Source organism: Cydia pomonella, chromosome 15 (assembly GCF_033807575.1).
Source record: "Cydia pomonella isolate Wapato2018A chromosome 15, ilCydPomo1, whole genome shotgun sequence".
Taxonomy (NCBI): domain Eukaryota; kingdom Metazoa; phylum Arthropoda; class Insecta; order Lepidoptera; family Tortricidae; genus Cydia; species Cydia pomonella.
In genome coordinates, this window is record NC_084717.1 from 7,976,585 (window position 1) to 7,996,428 (window position 19,844).

The 19,844-nt window shown below is 37.3% G+C and overlaps 1 protein-coding gene across 3 annotated transcripts in view; it reads left to right on the plus strand.

Moving 5' to 3' along the window:
• Positions 1 to 205: 205 nt before the first annotated feature.
• LOC133525698 (protein TIS11) overlaps positions 206 to 19,844 on the plus strand; it is a 48,454-nt gene continuing 28,815 nt past the window's right edge. For 2 of the 3 annotated variants that reach the window (XM_061862055.1, XM_061862056.1), the window contains exon 1: positions 206 to 823. In XM_061862055.1, coding sequence (XP_061718039.1) covers positions 764 to 823 — 60 coding nt within the window. In that variant the 5' untranslated portion in view covers positions 206 to 763. The remainder of the gene's footprint in view (positions 824 to 19,844) is intronic. The other variant, XM_061862057.1, reaches the window with a different exon arrangement.

Below are 19,844 nucleotides of genomic sequence, written 5' to 3' on the forward strand. Positions count from 1 at the left end.
TAGGTAACTAACAAGTATATTATTATGATAACTCGGCAAGCATGATGAGGGAGTTTTGTTGTGGCGGGAGAAGCAAAAACAAAACAGAGAGCCGAATACTGCCGAATAGCACCCGAACGCACCCGAATGGAAAACGAATCTCGCTCAGAAACCGAAACGCTGTGATCGCGCTGTTTGATTTGAAAACAAAATTTACCTGCTCGAAGCTGGCTCAGTACGCGAGCGAGCGTGATACGGAATGAACGTGTGGTGCGTTTTGCGCGAGCGTTGACTCTGCGAATATTTTTTTTTATTTTACGAATTATACCAGCCAGAACTAAGTTTTTGGAGTATTAAGTCGGAAACAGAAAAAAGTTTATAACACTAAGTTAACTTCGATGCAGTTCGCGCAGTTTTTCGACCAAATTTGTGAATATCCGTATAGACGCGAAAAAAAGTGAAGAAAGACTTCGAAAACAAAGGACAGTTTTGTACATTTTCGCTACGTTTGCGAAATTGTGTTCAAAAAAATTATCTGGCTCAATCGTGGAAAGAAAAAAGTAAAACCGCGGCCAACTAGTTGATCTGTGGTCATCGAACAATCAAACAAAAAAGCAACGAATTTACTGCATTACTAGTTCCCTTAAATTTCTCGTTAAACATATCGTGAACTTTCAGAAAACTAACCTAAAATTACAGTGAGTTCGTCGACCTAATAAATCTACAGTGAAACAGTTTTATAAACCAAGATTATCTGGAATAAGTGACGAGTTGGTTTATAATAATGTCTACTGCCATAATGCATCAGTCTGCGCTGTACGACTTTGGTGATATGTTCTTGAAGGTATGTTGAAATATTTTTTTTCAATCTTTGCATGATAATTTGTGATATTACTTTTATCGTCATTTACATTTTACTGCCCTCAACAACCCTCAATAACCAAGACATAAAAAAAAACTTAAAAACCCTTTACGTGCATTTGTATCCAAAAAACGACCTTTCTAATGCCAATATTACTAATACGTTTACAAGGATATCCACGCTTAGTCAAATATCAGTCATGAAGTTTTATAAAATATAATTTAATTTACTTTCATAACAATGGTACGTTATCAGTTGTCAAAATTACCTACATGTAATTCGTAAACAGTGTGTTTTATTTGAATACAGTGACTTGCTACGTGCTATGCATGGTATTATTTAAAGTTCGATTACAATAAAAAATAAACACGTTTCTACCTGCTTCTAATATAATATAATTAAAAAGAAAAGAAGGCATCAACTTAGTATTGAATTTGAAACCTCTATATCCAACACGTGTTCGACGGTTAGGTTTTAGTCGAATGGAACAAGATGATGCACATAAACTCCTAGGTACGTGCATGCCTCTCTCCATGAGGTCTGTTACTGCCAAGATTTCGCTAGCATCAACCTTTCAAATATGATGGAGTTTGATAGTTACCCTCTTCACAATTAAATAAGTTACAGGTAACAGACACTGCGTCGCTGCTCTTACTTACCAGATCGGATATGTGCTGATTGTAATCAAATTAATCATAACCTCATGTGTCTTGTTGCTAGGTAATCACTTGTCAAAAATTGTGGACATATCAGTTTTGGAAAGCGCAACGATGCAAGTGACCGTGTGAACCGTTATTTACCACCTATACCTACTACCTAAACCGAGTAGGGCTACTATATTTGGTAAGCTTCGTAGGTACCTATAAACATGAATAAATTTATATTTCCCATTCCTGCTTATCACGCGAACATTTATAGGTACTATCCTACCTTAGGTACCGTAAGGCGCTTTACGCATTATTGTTTATTGTTCGGTTGTACAAAAAAATAACACGAGAGACATACTTAGATAAATAAAACACATTCGTATAAAACATAGTCAAAGCTATTCTTTTACTGGAATGTTTCAGTAGAACTTCAAGCAATGGATGTTTTTAACTAGGTACTTACCTAAAAGTCTACTAAAGCTCGTGTTATGCCCGATTAATTTTATTTTAATTATCTATTGTATATAAACCTACCTGCCTTTATTATATTATTTTTGTAATTTGGTTGATATTAGAATAAGTGCTTAAACTGTAAGTATGAAACAATAGTACTTGATATTATATCAAAATCAAAAATTATTTAGGTACCTATTAATATAGTCGGAGGACGCGAACGGTTTTTGATAGGTATGCTCCATTATACCACTTAGTCAAGTTATAAGTTCTGTCACAAAGATTTTTACTTATAAAAAACTTATAGGTCCCTTATAATGTATGTAGGTATATGGTGTGAAAGCTGTTTAATGCCGAATTACTTACAATATATTTTGACGTAATTGTATGTAATATTCTGAATATTATAAATAAACATGCAAATAATACGCTCCCTGTTCAAGGTGATATTGATCCCTATTTATTTATTTTTCTTTTATCACATTCTTGAATCTTGCATAACGCAAAAGCTGGGTATTTTATATTTATTTTAATATATAGTTAGTGTACCTATATTGGACTGAAAATACTGCTATTTTACCAAATGTACTTTTTGTATGGCAAAAAATCTAAGCGTGTTACTGAAAAGTACCCTAAGTTGAAGGGTTATTAGTTGTTGAAGTACAGACTTGTTAGAGGACAAATGCAGGTGCAGAAATTATGCTCTAACAAAGTAAATTCATACAAATAAACAATTGTACCTATTTTATTAATGTTACACTGATTTTTACTTTCTTTTGTGAAGTATATTTTTTTTCACAATCCAGCCGAGTATTCGCTTCTAACGACAATTCCAAAGTAAACAAGTAGTAAATAAAGTCGCGATCTAAATTTTAAACTAATTAGGTATGTTACGCCTTGATCAGTATAAAACAAGCATTCAAATCATGGCTAACATTTTTTAATAAAAGCTTAGTATCACATTTTATCAGTCAAAACCTTTGTGACAGAACTTATGATCTGACTAAGTAGATCTTCCTATCTAGAAGTTAGAAGTGATAGTAGTAATAGTAAAAATCACCTTTCTACCCAACTTTTTAATTCACGATCATTAAAAAATTACAGACTCAGTATGTAGTAGATCTATAGATGAATACATAAATAAGTATGACAGTTTATATCAATAATTTAAATACGGAGGTAGGAATAAACGTAAGTACGATTACCTATACTTACTTCGTTTTTTTACCATTAGAAAGAAGGTAAGCGATCTTGACGTGTATTTTTATTGAACCAAACACTTTTGAAAAATAAGTCACGGCAAATATTGTAATAAAATATAAATCATATTACCTACCTACGATTATTTACATTATTTTGCTTTCATAAAGTAATATAAACTGTTTTTAAAAGCGTTTTTCAATAATTTTAAATAAAAAGACACGTCAGCATCAATGGTAACATATGAAACAACGCGCCAAAAGTACCCTCGAATACTTTTCCAAATAGAGATGCCTACCTATAGAACCGTTCTATCTCGACAGTTCGTTTTCAAAAGTATCTTCAATAGTTTGTGTTATATACCTGTAAAAGTATCTCCTTTTGTTAAAGCTATCAGAATGTGTCAAAAGTATCTATGCCTTTGACGCAGTCTGATACGCTACGCTACTTTTGATGCTGACCGTACCACATGTACCTAAATCGGTATCCACCTACCTGACACGGCCAATATGTATCGAATCGACTGTGTATTTCATGAAAAATTTGAAATAGCGACCTATTTCTAAGTTAAATGTAAAGCCTTGCAAGCAAATGGCCTAATAAAACCATTTTTATTATCGTGACCTTTTCACGAGTTTGACATTTTTGGCTGAATTAGACGCGTTATTATTGCTATACCTATATTAAAATACTAATTTAATTTCCTTTACAAAATTCACTCATAAATACGAGACACGCACGTACGATTTTGTTTTAATATCTCGTGGGTTAAGTTAGTAGAGTTAGGTACCTACCTTACCTCTCTCGTATCTTGTATCTGCTTGAACCCTTGAGTTGAGTAATCTCCGCCCGACAGGGTATATAACAGACGATGTTAAGGGGTCACAAACAAGTCATCATTCGAGTCTCAAATGAAGCCTGCGTCGTACCAATAAAGTTTATTATCGCTTGTCTCTGACAAACTTTTGAAACCCGTTTGCAGTGACGAGGGAAAACCGGTTCTATTAGCCAATTCACATAGATATAAATCGTTTGCTCCTATCCTCCTATCATATGTTACCTGCTCAGGGTTTTTGTGGTTTTTTACATATGGAAGACACTTGTTGCTGGGGTTGCTGGCTTACATTTGGACACGCACACATGCTTACGCAGTATACATATTTATAACGATGTTATGCACCTGAATGGTTTTAATAGAATCGGGTTTCTGTACCTAACGAAGCAAGCACAGAATACCAGTAATGTACTACGTGTCTGGGTAGTTTAATAGCAAAACAAGAATTATAGTGAAACCTTTGTGCATAATTATATCATAAATAAAATACTGCTGAGGTTTAGTGCTAGGTTTTGGACGTTAATTTGTTACTGTTAGGGTTATGCTGTTTTGGTGAAATGATTTTTCTTTATAATTTTACAACTTTATCAAGACTTGGTAGGTACACTTCATTTTGTGACCCTCTTACATCATAATTACTTATTGTCGCTAAAACTACGCCAGTAAAGCATTTTTCCTCTAAACTTCCCTTTAAATTTAAGGCATTGTACAAATTGTTCATAAATAAGGTGTACTCTTAATAAAAGCATGGTATTTTCTTCCAAACGTCTATTGATTACAAACTTTACTGCCAGTGGGAAATTTGAAAGGTGCATCTTTTTTCATCAAAGCCCATAGATTCGAACTCCAAAAAAAATTGCTCAGGACCGTTCAGTTCTATAAATATACACCTACAACCGTCTACCTGTCTTATATTTATTTACACACACCACCGCTCTCCATTATGTTGGGTATATTTTTTGCACCACTCCTCGTAGGGCACCACAAAGAGCCCTTTGTGAAAGTCTCTTTTGTCCTTTTACTATTGATGGTAGGTGTCTCAGATAAAATGCTAGGGATCTTCTACCCTGAACACTGATGTTAACGACTGCAAAATTGACTGAAAATATTGAGAGATATTTTCTTCTCTTAGCTGTCTGTTCATTTTAGAGTTAATTTGCTTGAAGTAGGTATATAAATGTAAAGAACTAGTCTTCAATGATTAGTTTAGAAAATCCAATCTCGATCGGCTTCAGCATTTTACGTGTTATTTAACTTCTGACCTAAGTTATTTGGGCATCATGTATGTTGAGGATAATAGAATATATCGAAACAAGAAATCCCACACATTGACAAGTTACTTTAAGTATAAGTAGACGCTGAATACTATTTTTAGGGTTCCGTAGCCAAATGGCAAAAAACGGAACCCTTATAGATTCGTCATGTCCGTCTGTCTGTCCGATTATGTCACCGCCATTTTTTTCCGAAACTATAAGAGTTATACTGTTCAAACTTGGTAAGTAGATGTATTCTATGAACCGCATTAGGATGTTTACACAAAAATAGAAAACAAAAACAATAAATTTTGGGGGTTGTCCATACTTAGAACTGAAACGCAAAAAATCTTTTTTCATCAAAGGTCTTTAAAAATGATATTGAGGTTTCTAATATCATTTTTTCTAAGCTGAATAGTTTGCGCGAGAGACACTTCCAAAGTGAAAAAATTTGTGTCCCCCCCCCCCCTGTAACTTCTAAAATAACAGAATGAAAAATCTAAAAAAAATATATGATATACATTACCATGCAAACTTCCACCGAAAATTGGTTTGAACGAGATCTAGTAAGTAGTTTTTTTTAATACGTCATAAAATTAAAAAAAAAAAATTTTTCATCAAACCCATACGTGTGGGGTATCTATGGATAGGTCTTCAAAAATGATATTTAAGTTCTTAATATCATTTTTTTCTAAACTGAATAGTTTGCGCGAGAGACACTTCCAAAGTGAAAAAATGTGTCCCCCCCCCTGTAACTTCTAAAATAACAGAATGAAAAATCTAAAATTGGTTTGAACGAGATCTAGTAAGTAGTTTTTTTTAATACGTCATAAATGGTACGGAACCCTTCATGGGCGAGTCCGACTCGCACTTGGCCGCTTTTTTCTATTTCATCAGGGTGATCTTTAGGATTCAAAGTACTTACCATCTAGATCGGTAAAAACAGACATACAGACTAAGTAACTTGGGGACTTAGAATGTTAATACCAATAGCATGTAACGTATGAATTGTATTGGCTACAATTGCAATCAGTATATTTTCGGCCTAGTGCATTTGATGGTTGTTAGTTGGTCAGTAAGGCGTGTAATCACGTGGCGCGGCGGAGCGTGCGATCGCGCCACGCTCGCAATACCCGCATTACCATACATTACACCAAACCGATACATTCCTCCTAAAATAGAGAAGATGCGGGCGTTTGAAGTGCCATTGTTTCACAGAAACTGATGAAACAGTAAGGTTAGCTTGTATACTCTCTTTTTGGTACCTTCCTGTAGTAGTCTTGGTCGTCACATCGGAATTATAGTGCCCTGTTTTACAATGCGACACCTCTCTTCGCTAGGCACCCTGCTGGGTGGGTGCGTTTGACATTTGGTGCCTTCGATTCTACTGACAGTCTGAACACATTGAAATAGGTATAAACGTTCTACTAATTCTCTTTCTGCTGTACCGACAAAAAGTAGAAACGTAGTAGTAGGTTTTATTTTGTCTCTGATAGGATCACGAGACATTTCGTTATAATCTTCCGAATATTGGATAAACCTATAGGTGTAATATAATATAATTGAAAGTTCGTCAGTTCGCCCAAGACGATAAACTCGGACAAAATATGGATTCTGTAACGTCCGTGACGTGATTAGGAGTATCCAGAATTTATATTAAATATTTAATGTACTCTTATTGGTTTAAGTAGATTATTTGACCGGCCTAGAACTTGATAAACAGAACTTTGTGTTTAATGTTAATTATTCAAGTCATGCTTAAGTAATTTTTTATGAACTTGTTAAGAGGCTGGGTAGTTTTGATGCGGTTAGACTTGACCGTGCAACCGTCTATTTTCAGTGCCATTAACATCGCCTTAACAAATTAACGGTCTACGTGTTAAAACGCTATTTAATATTTTTATAGCTATGTCAAGAGCCACAGAAGAGGGGCTTAGATTCCCATTAGGAACGATAATAGACATTTTTGTTTTAAAATTAAGAGGAGGCCTCTTGTCCCTAAATTTTTGTGTGGTTTTCGTACACAGAAGAACTTAGCCTTTTTGAAGGTTATCATCATTCATACGTGACTCGATTAGCTCTCCACGTGAGTTGATAACGCGAACCATGTTTTAACGTACGTAACCATATTTTTTTCTGCAATCTAGCTGAAATACAGAAGCAAGATTCCTAATTGATTAATTCTCGTTTACTTTACACTCGTGTCAATGACGCTGTTGGTTTGTCATATTCTGCATATGTAAATACAAGCTTTCCATACTTTTCGCAATCAAAGTTGGAAAGGTTTCTCAAACGGCCGGTTCCTAGCTCCGGAGTCGTTGTTTCCCAACACTCGAGACGTTGCAGAAACCCTCGAGTGCAACGTAAACAATTGCCGGTCGTGGGAGTCGGCTGGTGCCAGCGCAGCATTCGTTAGTACAATAAGTCATTTTAGAGTATTTCCTCTCATGCCCCATTGGCGAAATGCGATGCTGCGTGGGATTCGAGGCGCCATTTTGTTATCGCGTCGCGTTGCACTGCAATTCGAGAAGCATGTTTCTGATGAATCGTCCGGCATCAAATGTTGCAAGCTTTCGTTTGACGTTTTGTACCAGTGTTGTGCTATACTGTACTTATTAACACATATTAGTTTGCCTACTTTTTTATTTTTATATTCAACGTCCAATTATTCAAATTTTACAACTGAAAATTATATTATATTTAAAATCAGAAGGGTTAAGAAACATGCTATTTTTGACAATTTTTAGCTTTAATTCTTCAGTTTTCTTACCCAAACATAGCTATTGAACCAATATCCGAACGGTTAACATATAATTAAAAATAACTGGCCAAATATCATAAAGTTGCGATGTAACAAACAGGCAAAGACTTAAAATATCTATCTTTGCATCAAGTACATACAGTATTAAAATATAATTCATTCAACACTCACGTTTGTCATTGACTTAAAAATTAACACTCATAGTTTGACTTGACGTAGATAGCACTGAATAGTAATACTAAGAATCCAATAATAATAAGAACTTGTTATTTACGACCTAAAACTCACATAATCCAGTTGCTAAAGTGTCTAGTTGTTTACGTATTTATTAGCTTTGTCAGATGTTTGTCGCGACGGAAAGCCCTAACGTTTTTATGCGAGATTTCGTTACAATTAATAAAGAGAATATGGCATAATCTGCGGATTCTGAGGTCACAGTTTGCAAAGGGAAGCGGCGCAACGATTCCTGCGTTGGGTAAGCCTCACGTCAGGGCCAAAAGGCCAATAAGTCAAGTTGCGTAGGCCAGGTCCAACGGCCCCGGGCTCGTCACTGTACTATTTTTAGCTCCTTTCTCTGCGACAGCGCTCCGGACATGAGTCAATTCTTTGTTCCCTTCATTTCAATGCACTATACAGCCTTTTAGTCATGTTGCTCAATATTGTAAGCAGTCAGTGTAATCGTGTAACACTTGCCGATAGATAAAAATATCTCACATAGAAGAACCTACGCATGTCCAATACGGTCAAGCGGCCACCAAGGTGCGCTTTCCAAACATGCGTTAATATTGTTTAGTTTTTTAATATGTGGCCTACCTTGAGCTCTTCGGTTGCTCAATGTGAAGATGGCATTATGCGTCGAGGCATAAATATACTCTAGACGCTAATTTGAGGCAAGTTGGAGGTTTCACAGTCAGCGTGGCCCTGTTCGGAGATTGCGACAATGGCTTACTACCCACGTTCAAACGATTACTTATAAAAGCAATCTGGTTGAGCTTACTTATACAAACTTGCTATTTTGCATTTCTACCTAAACGTTTTTGCCACTAATGAAAACTTTTCGTTAATTATTAACAGCACAACATTACAAAAACCACTGTATAGTACGCTATTTGTATAGGTGATGGAACTACCTATGAAGTCATGACTAATTGTTTGAATACGGAAAAGTTAAAGCAGCTGATTATACCTAACCTAAATAGAACATACACATCAATTTAAAGTAAAAACATTGTAGAATTCCATAAAGAATATTCATGTTTAATGTTAAAAAGAGCTCCATTTAATGTTTTAATTATGTGCATGCTAATGATGTTTAATTAGAATTTTGGAAGTTTACGCCAGGTGAACAGGTGATGTTATTATGTTAATTTATAGCATTAAGTTTTGACCCTAGAATTATGTTGGGTTACTGTGCCGGTTGGCGAACATTTAATTACCTTATACAGATACTTCAAAGCAAATTATACTCGGTATTAAAATTATATTACGTTGACGTTATGTGTACAATGTGATCCTGTGTATGACCAACTTGTGCATAAGATGACTCTGACGAATCGGCGTAGTGCTTATCTCTGTTGACTCGTATTTCTGTTAGTTTTACAAAACAAATTGTCTTATGACTCCTTCAAACCAAAGAAACTTGTTGTCTACTGCAAAATATACCGGTTTTATAATAGCGTGAATCGAATTGTGTATATGAATTCTCAGATAGCCGTGCGCAGCGCGAAAAACAGAAATGGACGGAACACTGTTCTGCGGCTCGCGTTTGGAGCAATTTGTAGCTGAAGCCACAATAAGTTCGTTCTAGTTGTCAAGCCATTAAAAGACCAATACAGACCGTTATAGGACTTATTAAAATAAATAGACATGGTCTCAGCATTCGCGCCGGTCCGCTAATTGTTTCGGCAGAGCAAATGCGAGGGTTCATTGCCGGACAAGCGACATTGTCCAACGAGTTTTTTCCTCTTGTGTATCATACTTCACTACATATGGAATGATCGCGAGTAAATGTCGCAGTCGCTTGTGTGCGTTAATTTATTTGTATATCTTGGTTGCTTTATATTATTCTACATTATCTTACTTCATGCAACGTACACAAAGTATTACAATGACTGTTATGTTACATGTTCTTTTTCACGAATATGGTGACTTTTTCACTTTCATCATCATGGACTACGCATAAGTTTCAGCGTAGTGCAAGTAGTGTAAGTTTAGTACTTACAAACTTTATATAGACACATCCTAATCATGATGATAGAATTTATTAGGTACGAGTATCAACTTACCTTATAAAATTGAACGCGCGCCTTTGGTTTTAATACAAATCCCTTGCAGGATCCCTCATTCTTGGTCAAACTTCGCTTCGTCATTCGGTACTATAGCCAACGGAAATTGACGTTATTTCATCTTAATTGAGCGCCAAGCGGAACAGACTCCACGCGTAATCACTTGGTTGCCAGTCCACGGCCAACAGAAGTAAATACGTATACACGTGCTTTGTTGGCTTATACTTGTCCGACTAGCTTTGCTTTAAGTTCTTGTGTAAATTGTCTAGTGGCATATAATAAAAAAAATGTTCATTGGTAAAGAAATCTAAAATGAATTTTAATGTGGAAGTGACTAAAATTCTAAACTATAATTAATTCATTCGAGAGATCCGAGATTTATAATTTTGCAACTAAAAATTAACTGACGATAACGAATTTGAAGGCGTCAAGAAGCGTTACCAGCGTTATATACACGAAACCCTTCATTCATTGTAGTGGTAGGTATGTGATATAACGAACCAAAGGAACGAAGACCTTAGTTACTATACTTGGAAATGCCGTAATATAATTCCGGTTTACATTATATAAAAGTAACAAAGGAAAGGTTTATTCCAATGACGTCGTTGACGTAGACAAAGAATAGACGGTTTATCGTTGGTTACCATTTAACGAGTGAGTAAGCAAATAGTTCCCGTACACAACGATAATGCTTTATCGGGGGTCTTAGAGTGCACAGCATAAACACAGGGTACTGTACTCTCTATCTTATCTCTCGTCTGATAACGACTACGAACATTATTAGTGTTGTCTCGTAACTTCAGTGTTCTTAAAAAACAACAATTATTTTCAAATTAACGCTTCGTAGGTTTTGCATTGTTAATGTTATGAGTAAGATGCATAAATCTCGTTCATGCATCGGTGGATCGTTACGATTATTATGATTGAACGTAAACGTGTAAGATGTTTCTACTGCTAAATAGTGTGCAGTGCAGTACACTCATAATTTAAATAATTTCCTGTGTTATTGCATTATTCGGAACTAGTTATGTACTGCATTGAATTAAAAGCAAGCATATCATAATATTTTGAATAATTTCATAAAACATAAATTAGTATGATATAGGAATATACAGGCTGTTTTGTAGCCATCTACAATAAGAAATAGCGATAAAAAATGGACTCTCCCATACAAAATATCAACTTCAGACCAGCTAAAATGTATGAAACAGTCTCATTTTTTCTCCGTTTTCGGGGTTCGTCCCATAGTAAAAGTTGCTCAGTATGATATTGCATGGTGACTAAAATAACACCCATACCCCATACGGCCCGATTCGAACTTTAAAGATGCGTCAAGTATTAGATATTAGGTCTAGATACGATATGGATCGGTTATGTCACTTTTGACACTGACACCGTATCTAGACCGAATACTTGACGTATCTTAAAGTTCGAATCGGGCCGTATTTATTGTAATCGTATATGAAAATCGATATATTTTTAAAAATTCTTATTAAAACTGTACATGTTGTGATGATAATGCCCCGTCGCCTAAAGTGCGACTGCGGTGCCAGGCTAAGCTTCTCTCACTCTCAGAGTTCTCAGAAAAGCCATTGAAAGATGTAGTATCAAATCTGGTGCTAAACTTACACGCAACCATTATGCTTCATAGCGTCTAATCAATTGAATCTGCTTTAGATTTAAAGCAAAAAAATCAAGTACATAATCACACCTTTCAAACTACGATCGTAGATCGATACCATAAGCCTCTTAAGGCTGTAGACTCGATGCAGTTTTGGCACACATTCGCTACAGCGTTGCGTCACAGAGCAACACGCTCGGAATCGGGCACATCGTGTAACATTTATACGTTGCCGCGGCACCGCCTGCCCACCTACTTGCGCACGTTTCGCTCGCTTCGCCTCGCGATCCACCACTTTACATAATTACTCGTAAAACACATCAACTTACGCAATAGCAAAACAACTCGAGATTCTGGTTGAGTTCACCGAAAGAGGGTCACCGGCTGACCGGTCTAGTCTACAATTCTAGATAAATATCTCTAAATACATTACTTAATGCAGTTACATGTAAATTATTAAATATAAAAATAAGTGTGCTTATGAACGTGACTTGTAAAATGCAGAGAACTAATCACTAACCGATATGCATATATTATTTACCTCATTATGTCTACCTTATCGTATTTGACCTACGCCTGTTGTAATTCCTATAAACAATAAAAAAACATGGTAACGCTAGATTTACACGCGAATTTACATGATGTTGATACTGGAAGTGTAACTATAGTTTCATATCGACATGATGACTCTGTTTAAATGTCAGAAGTTAAGGTTTGAGATGTATTGCCCTATTGGCCAATCATATTAATTGCTACCAAGCTAAGTGAGCCAAGGAAGTCACCACAAACTAAACAAGTTATTTTCAAAATAGGGTCAATCGCGTGACACGATCATGACATCATAGATGCTTATTTTCAAGGACACGTGCATTGAATGTCATCGTAACATCTAATATTGTCAATTAACATTAATGAGATGCCGTTCTTGATTCAAAACGAGGCTGTGCCCAATACTATGTAAACAAACAGAAGCTAAGCCGCAATTACGTCACGGAGTTGCGGAGCCGCGGATGTATTACAGCATTGACAAGCGATCAGAGCGACATTCTATCGGTTTTAACTTTCTTTTCTCGTTTCGTAATGATACGGCCCAGCGGAGAGGATCTGTCGCTGCGCTTGCACCTTCGGCGCCGGCGACGCCGAGTTTCACAACCCGATCGAGGCTTCAATAACCGATTTACGTTATGCATGCACCGAATCAGCCTACCACACAATTTCGACAACACTTAAGACTATCTCAAAGAACCAAAATCAGGATGCAAAAAGTAAAGAAGGTCGTACAACGACGACGATCTTAAGAGGCTGTCAATACCTAAAGCGCGCACACTGTCTATTTGTATCGGAGTAAATGAGATAGCACTGTCGCATGTTACTGGGCCTGGGCAAGGGAATAATAAGAAAATTTTTTAATAAAAAAAAGTGGATTATTAGTGTAATATTTAACTCGACCACGGTTTAGATATAAATGTTTTGAAATTGTGATTTTAATTGCAGACCCATAAGTCAAAACAATAAAGACATAAAACCGTTTAATTGTGATTTTAAGACCAATCTTTGCTATTATTTTCTATCGAGCCGATTTCGTTCAATCGTGTATCGAGTACAACCACGGTCTTTGAAATATAATTAATATGAACATATATTTTTCTTACTTGACTAAAACAAATAGTCTTTCTTAAAAAACTGTTTAAGTAACATCAATTTCAAAGGACATTGGGTGTTGACAGCCTCTTAAAAGTCGTTGTAACACTTACGTTCGACGTGTTGCCTCTCTGTCGCACTTGTAAATTCGTACGTAAGTGTGAAAGGGAGGCAACCCGTCGAACGTGGTTCGCGGTAGGCCCGCAGATTCGCCTACGACACCCCGCGCTCGGTAGTTGTTGCTAACAGACCGCGCGCCACTCCATACTTGATGTCACGCTTGACATATGGAACTGCACACGACAACACAAGTCATGCTAAGCGGTCTGGGCTATTCGGGACGCAGCTCACAAGCACGGAAACCTCGTAGCTGTCAATCCTCTCGACACTGACTACGAAAAGAGCGTCATAATAAGGTCATCTTGCGTATGCGCTCACTGTGTAAGCCGTTGCACAAACGTGACGCGATTGCGATTGTAATCCGCGCGTGTCGCGATATCTTATGCACTCTACAGGAAGCGAACTTTCGAACTTTTTCACGTTTTATTGCCCCTTTTAGTACCATCCCATTTCACGTTTCATCGCACCCGAAGAATTAATCTCGTTTTAAGCTCGCCCTGGAGTGGTTAATTAAAATGGTTTTGTTTGTAAACTGGCGCACCATGTAACAGCATTGCGCACACCCATTGTGTGTATTTAGTATTTCCACTTAGAAACAATTGGAATTATGTAAGTGGTTAATTGGGGCAACTCGAGTCATTCGTGCTAGAAACTGAATTAACTTTGACACAAGTTTTTTTTTACATTAACTGATATTACAAAAAACTGGAAAGAAGCATACAAAACAAGAAATAACCATATTATAACGGTTTTGTGCCACAATCACAAATGAGGTTTAATTACTTTATTGTCTTACGATATTTTAATGATGTAACATCAATTATTGATCAATTTTATCATTAACGTCTCTAGCAATAATAATGCACGTGTAATAATTGCAAATTCACTTTTCTAAAGTGCGCATTTTCGCCTAAGACCGGCTTTAGACTTATGAGACTTAGAAACGCAGGTTTTATCAAATTGAGTTGTATTTATCTCTAAATTTTGCATTTCTGTGCTGTGTTTCTGCATAGATGTGAATTTGCAACGAACGGCAAATTATTATTTCCATATCAAGTAAAGATATGCTCGGCCATTTGGGCACACATACGACCAAGACTGTAGCGTTGTGGCATAAGCCCAGGCTAACGCCTATCTGTTGACCTCGCGAACGTAGGAAGCGCGGCGTCTCCAAGCCGTCCATTGTGTAGAATTTGTAGCATTTACTTATGCATGCATCCGGGTTTACACAGCATGTTTAGTCATATCATAGCCATACACGATTTTAATTAATTTATGCGACGCCTTGGACCTCGGAAGGCAATATTTAAATTAATTAAGACGCCATCGCCATTGTGACATGCTTGTTTCTGTATAGAGTAATCTAACAGTAATACATAATTCTACAAAACAGTATATATACAGTTTACGACTATAACAAGATAGATATATAGATAAAAACTTTATTTCAAAAACATTCTTGTGACAAAAAAAAAACTTATAATAAAAATGAAACTAAAACTTAGGTCTACTATACTAAACAAACTAATTACTAACTAGGTACTAGGATTTTTTTGTCACGACTGTGTAGTCGAGAAAAGGCGCCGACTCAGCATGTGCTGCAGCATTTCTGCCGCAGCGCTGGTATCCTGCCGGGACCTAGCAGTGCGCGCGCAGACATGAAAGTAGAGTAGAATGTTTTGTGACAGTTTCTGGTATCTTGTCTTCTGAAGGCATATTGTAGATACGTGATAATGAAATAATTAAGCATCAGTTTCTTACTAAGTATCTAAAGTTGTAGTGAGTCATAATCATAATGATGTATCTTGTCACTATCGCGCGATATACATAAATGCAAGTAACGCAACCCACACTAGCCCGCTATTTCTAACTATGTACATATAAGTAGTATGTGATGCTGACGTTGTCATGTAGATAAATGTCAATTAATTGCTCGTGGCCACAGTATATCAAGTTGTTTATCAAACCAACAATTATCATTCTACTCAGTCTTACAAAGGGTAGGTACTTGAATTATGAATAGATACTTAGTAAGATGCTTATCAAAGCGGCTGCGGTTCTTATTGCGTTTTGCGTCACGTATATATAATTGCTGTATGTTATTTTGCAACAGTCGTTAACTAAACCACCCACAAGGATCGTGTCGTGATGATAACTGAAGGACTTTCTTATTGCGTGGTAGACAATAAAACTATTATATAATCACAGAATAGACGAAGAATGTAAATCAAATTGTCTATGTCACTTGTCAAAGAAATTAAAAAGTCGCATATTTTTGACGCACCGACATCAAAGTTGAATATGCATTCAACGTTTGCATTTGAAGGAAACATGTTTTCCCATTGACGACACGAAAAAAGGTCGACTTCAAACGTCGGTATATAATGCAAAATATGTACGATATAACCAAAGACAATATAGGAAACTTTGTTTACAGTCATGAAAATAGGTATTGCGAGTGGTCAGGTCAGATTATAATGTAACAAAGTATTTATTGTACTATATACTTGATGCATCATCCGGTGCCTCCCAACGTTCCAGCTATGCCTCGATTCCTTAATTTGATCGTTTGTTGCCGTGGATAAAACATGCATCGCTCATAAAATGCAACCATCATCTGCTGTTTGCGTAGCGATCTCGGTGATAGGTTGTTGTCCGTTTCAAGATGTGTGTCAATAATGAAAGGAAAGTGGCACGACCGGCCGCGCCGGTAGGTCAGTGTCGCTCACTTACATAACAAGTGTCATACAATCCATCGTGATTTCGGACATGACTCCTTTTGAGAACATTGTCCTCCTTACTCAATCTCAAAAGCACGTTCAGTCCGAGTAACTTCTGCCTTCGCGCAGAAGTTCTTGGCGAGCTTCTTTATAGTGTATGTACCGCTTCGGCCAGTACCTTATGGGCCATATGTTATGGCTTAAAGATAAATTAATTGACAACCTGATATTAATCGCAGGAAAGCCAAGGAGGTGCCTGGGAGATACTTTTTCCAACAGTGCATGCCTTAAGGCTGATATGATGATGAATATAATGAAACTATATTCCTCTTACGCAGCGGCTTTCGTGAGCGAATAAGTCGCGAACGGCGAAGCGGCGCGGCGCGGGTGAATCAATCCTTTTATACCTATGGAAGTGTCCTACGTGGGCGATCTCGTTATGAACGCGAATGCCGTTGGGCCGCCGCGCCGCGCCGCGTCGCATTCGCGTTCGCGAGTTATTTGCTCACGTAAGCCGCTTCGTTAGACCAGATCTGTCCATTGGATGAACAAGTAGTTTACATAATGCACCGCGCTTATACATAAACATATTTTTTTACCTGCAGACATTCTAACACTTCCCGACTATGTTCAATCATGCATTTTACTACATAATTGCATAATGCACAAACTGGCACACTAGTCAAAGCTAACCTATAAGTACTAAAGGTGAGGAGCACGGGGCATAGATTAGAGGTCAGTTTTCTCCGAGTGCGGAAGCACATGGCGAGCAGGAAGGCGTGGGTACGGCGACGTCATCAATGCCGTTGAACTGCGCAAGGTCTTGCGCAGCTTCCTGCTTGGTGTGTATCCTCTTAAGCCTCCGAAGTTAGGTATACTTAAGTGGGTGTTAGGCGGGTCGTTGTATCGGACGCGGTATCTAGGGACCCGGTATCTTTTTCAAATATACCTCGTTTATAGATAACTACGTATTTAACGCAAGTTTAAGTCGAAATGTGTTTCCTACCTAATACTTTTAAACACCCTAATTTAAAGGTGGCGACTGACTTGTAACATTTGCTTGTAATGTATCGTTCACGGCGATCGTTACAAGTCAGTCGCCACCTTTGTAACACTCAAAGGGATTCGCGTAAAAACCGACAGCCGAGTGGAGCACGCGGTGCTCGCGTCGAGCGGCTCGGCTCGCTGCACTGACTGTTGTAATGCTCGGGTTGTATCACGTTACATTACACCGAAATGTTACAAGTCAGTCGCCACCTTTAGTCGAATACGAGTTTTATTTTCGAGTCGAGTAATTTCTAAGAGTCGTAATCTTGTGGGTATATATGGAATATTCTATCGTAGGCAATATTTCAGAGCCAGTTATTAAGCGAACAGGCAAAAACGCCACAGTAAAAATAAAACTCCATTTCATAGCGTTGGTTCCATTAAACGTCAACTTCTTTCTGTTCTCATGTTTTCGAAACATCATCTTGGGTAACTTGCCCACTGAACCAGAACCGACTCGTTTAAAGATTGAGATTGAAAGAAAATCAAGTACAACCGAGGAAAACGTGACTCGACGAATGCCATATTTTTAATTCCACAAACGTAATCGCGTAGCAAACTATGAGTATGCAAAATTTTAGTGTTGTTTTTCCATTATTGAACGTACTAGAAAAACAATAAACGAACTGCGTACTTATCCAAGCGTGATACCACCATAACAGTACGCCAGACGCCAGTAATATAACTAACGTAAATACATTTATTTATTCAGTTAATTTGATACAGGTGAATTCCATAACAGGTAGCAGGTAGAGTTCGCCCTCGCTGCATCAAATCGGTGCTCACCGGCGTAACGCACACCTCTACCTACGTGCTCAAGGGTCCATGAAATATACCGTCTCTGTTACTATCTGCCAACTTGGCGGACTGTAATTTAGCCATCTTGATCTTTGCGTTTGTTTTTGTAATGATGCGAAAGGGAACTTTTCATTACGGAAAGCGATATAAATAAAGTTAGAGTTTGATTACGATTGCTTTAAAATAATTTAGGATGCACTAAAATAAGTCATTATTTTTATAACGTCCTTAACTTACTTCTTCGATGCCGGTGTAATATGCCTCGTAATACGCTTGACATGTTTCGTAATGCATTACAACATGAGACCCTCGAGCTGGGTGAGGAGTCACCACCGTGACAAGCGGGGTGGTCTATGGCATAATGCGGAAAGCCATGCTTCGATGCATTAGAGCCGGGCCCCGTGGAAAGCGATAACGAACCGCACATACAAGCACCCACATGCAGATACATAGTTCTACCTAGCGGCATACAACATAAAATTATTTTAAAGTCATTATTTAGACCTACGTGCTAAAGTAACCATTGTTACTTAAAGAAAAACATCCATTTGACGTAATTTGATAAGCTAGCCATCCTAAACGAGTTCAGTTAGTTACTTACAAATAATAACTTTAAACTTAAAACTTAGTTCCAAGTAGTTGCTCAGCGATATGGGGGCAATAAATGAAATGACCTCAAATGACTATTGGATGTAAAAGAAAAACATTCATTTGACGCAATTTGATAACATAGGCATCCAAAACTAGTTCAATTGGTTCAAATGTTATCGCCAAGGCTTGGAGATAATAACGACCCGAGTTCTTGTTTTGTGGCAGTTTGTTCAACTTGTATTTTGTCGCCGGCTTATTTACAATATCTTAACCAGAAATGGCTAAAAATAATCGTTAACTGCCGCATCCGGAGGCGTTTTCTGTGAAGTGCTATAACGAGTCGTGTGTCTTGGGTATACGCTAAACGTTCACACGACAATTTCAACGCATTGCTTTAATTGCGTTTTATTTATGATCTATTTTGCAATTCAAAGAAGACACAGTTTGAACAAGTTTCCCTATTATCTTAGCGAATATTTAAACAGCAAGAACTACATAATTTAAATTCCATAGTGGAAGTATTGCATGTATTCGCCTACGCTTGCACCGAGGCCGTATCGGTGCACTGCACTGACCCGCATCGCGCCAACGAAAGTGAAACTACTCGTAATCGCCGGGCTGTTCTCTACTCTTGTAATAGAACTAGCCACTGTGCCCACCGTATCTGATAATCGACTTGGAACCATTGCCGGCGATGTCCTTTGTTGGCTTTTTATAGCCTGTAAAATAAAAGGAATACACGAGAATTGCATTTGCTTCTTACCTTTCTCGGTTTAATACGAAGAAGCATTAAATTCAACCTTTTGAACAAGTAATATTAGTAGCAAATAACTTGTTTTCAATGCAAATATTTTCTTTTACATATTTGTATAAAAATTAACAGTTTCGTGTCTGTACAAATCCTCAGTCAGTGTTGAAACTACAACAGATTTTAAATTGATCTCGACGTCGCTGCCATAAATAACATGATTTAAACCCCCGGTACAGTTCAATTCGCCGCATATCAAGAACCTCATGATTTAACAACACCC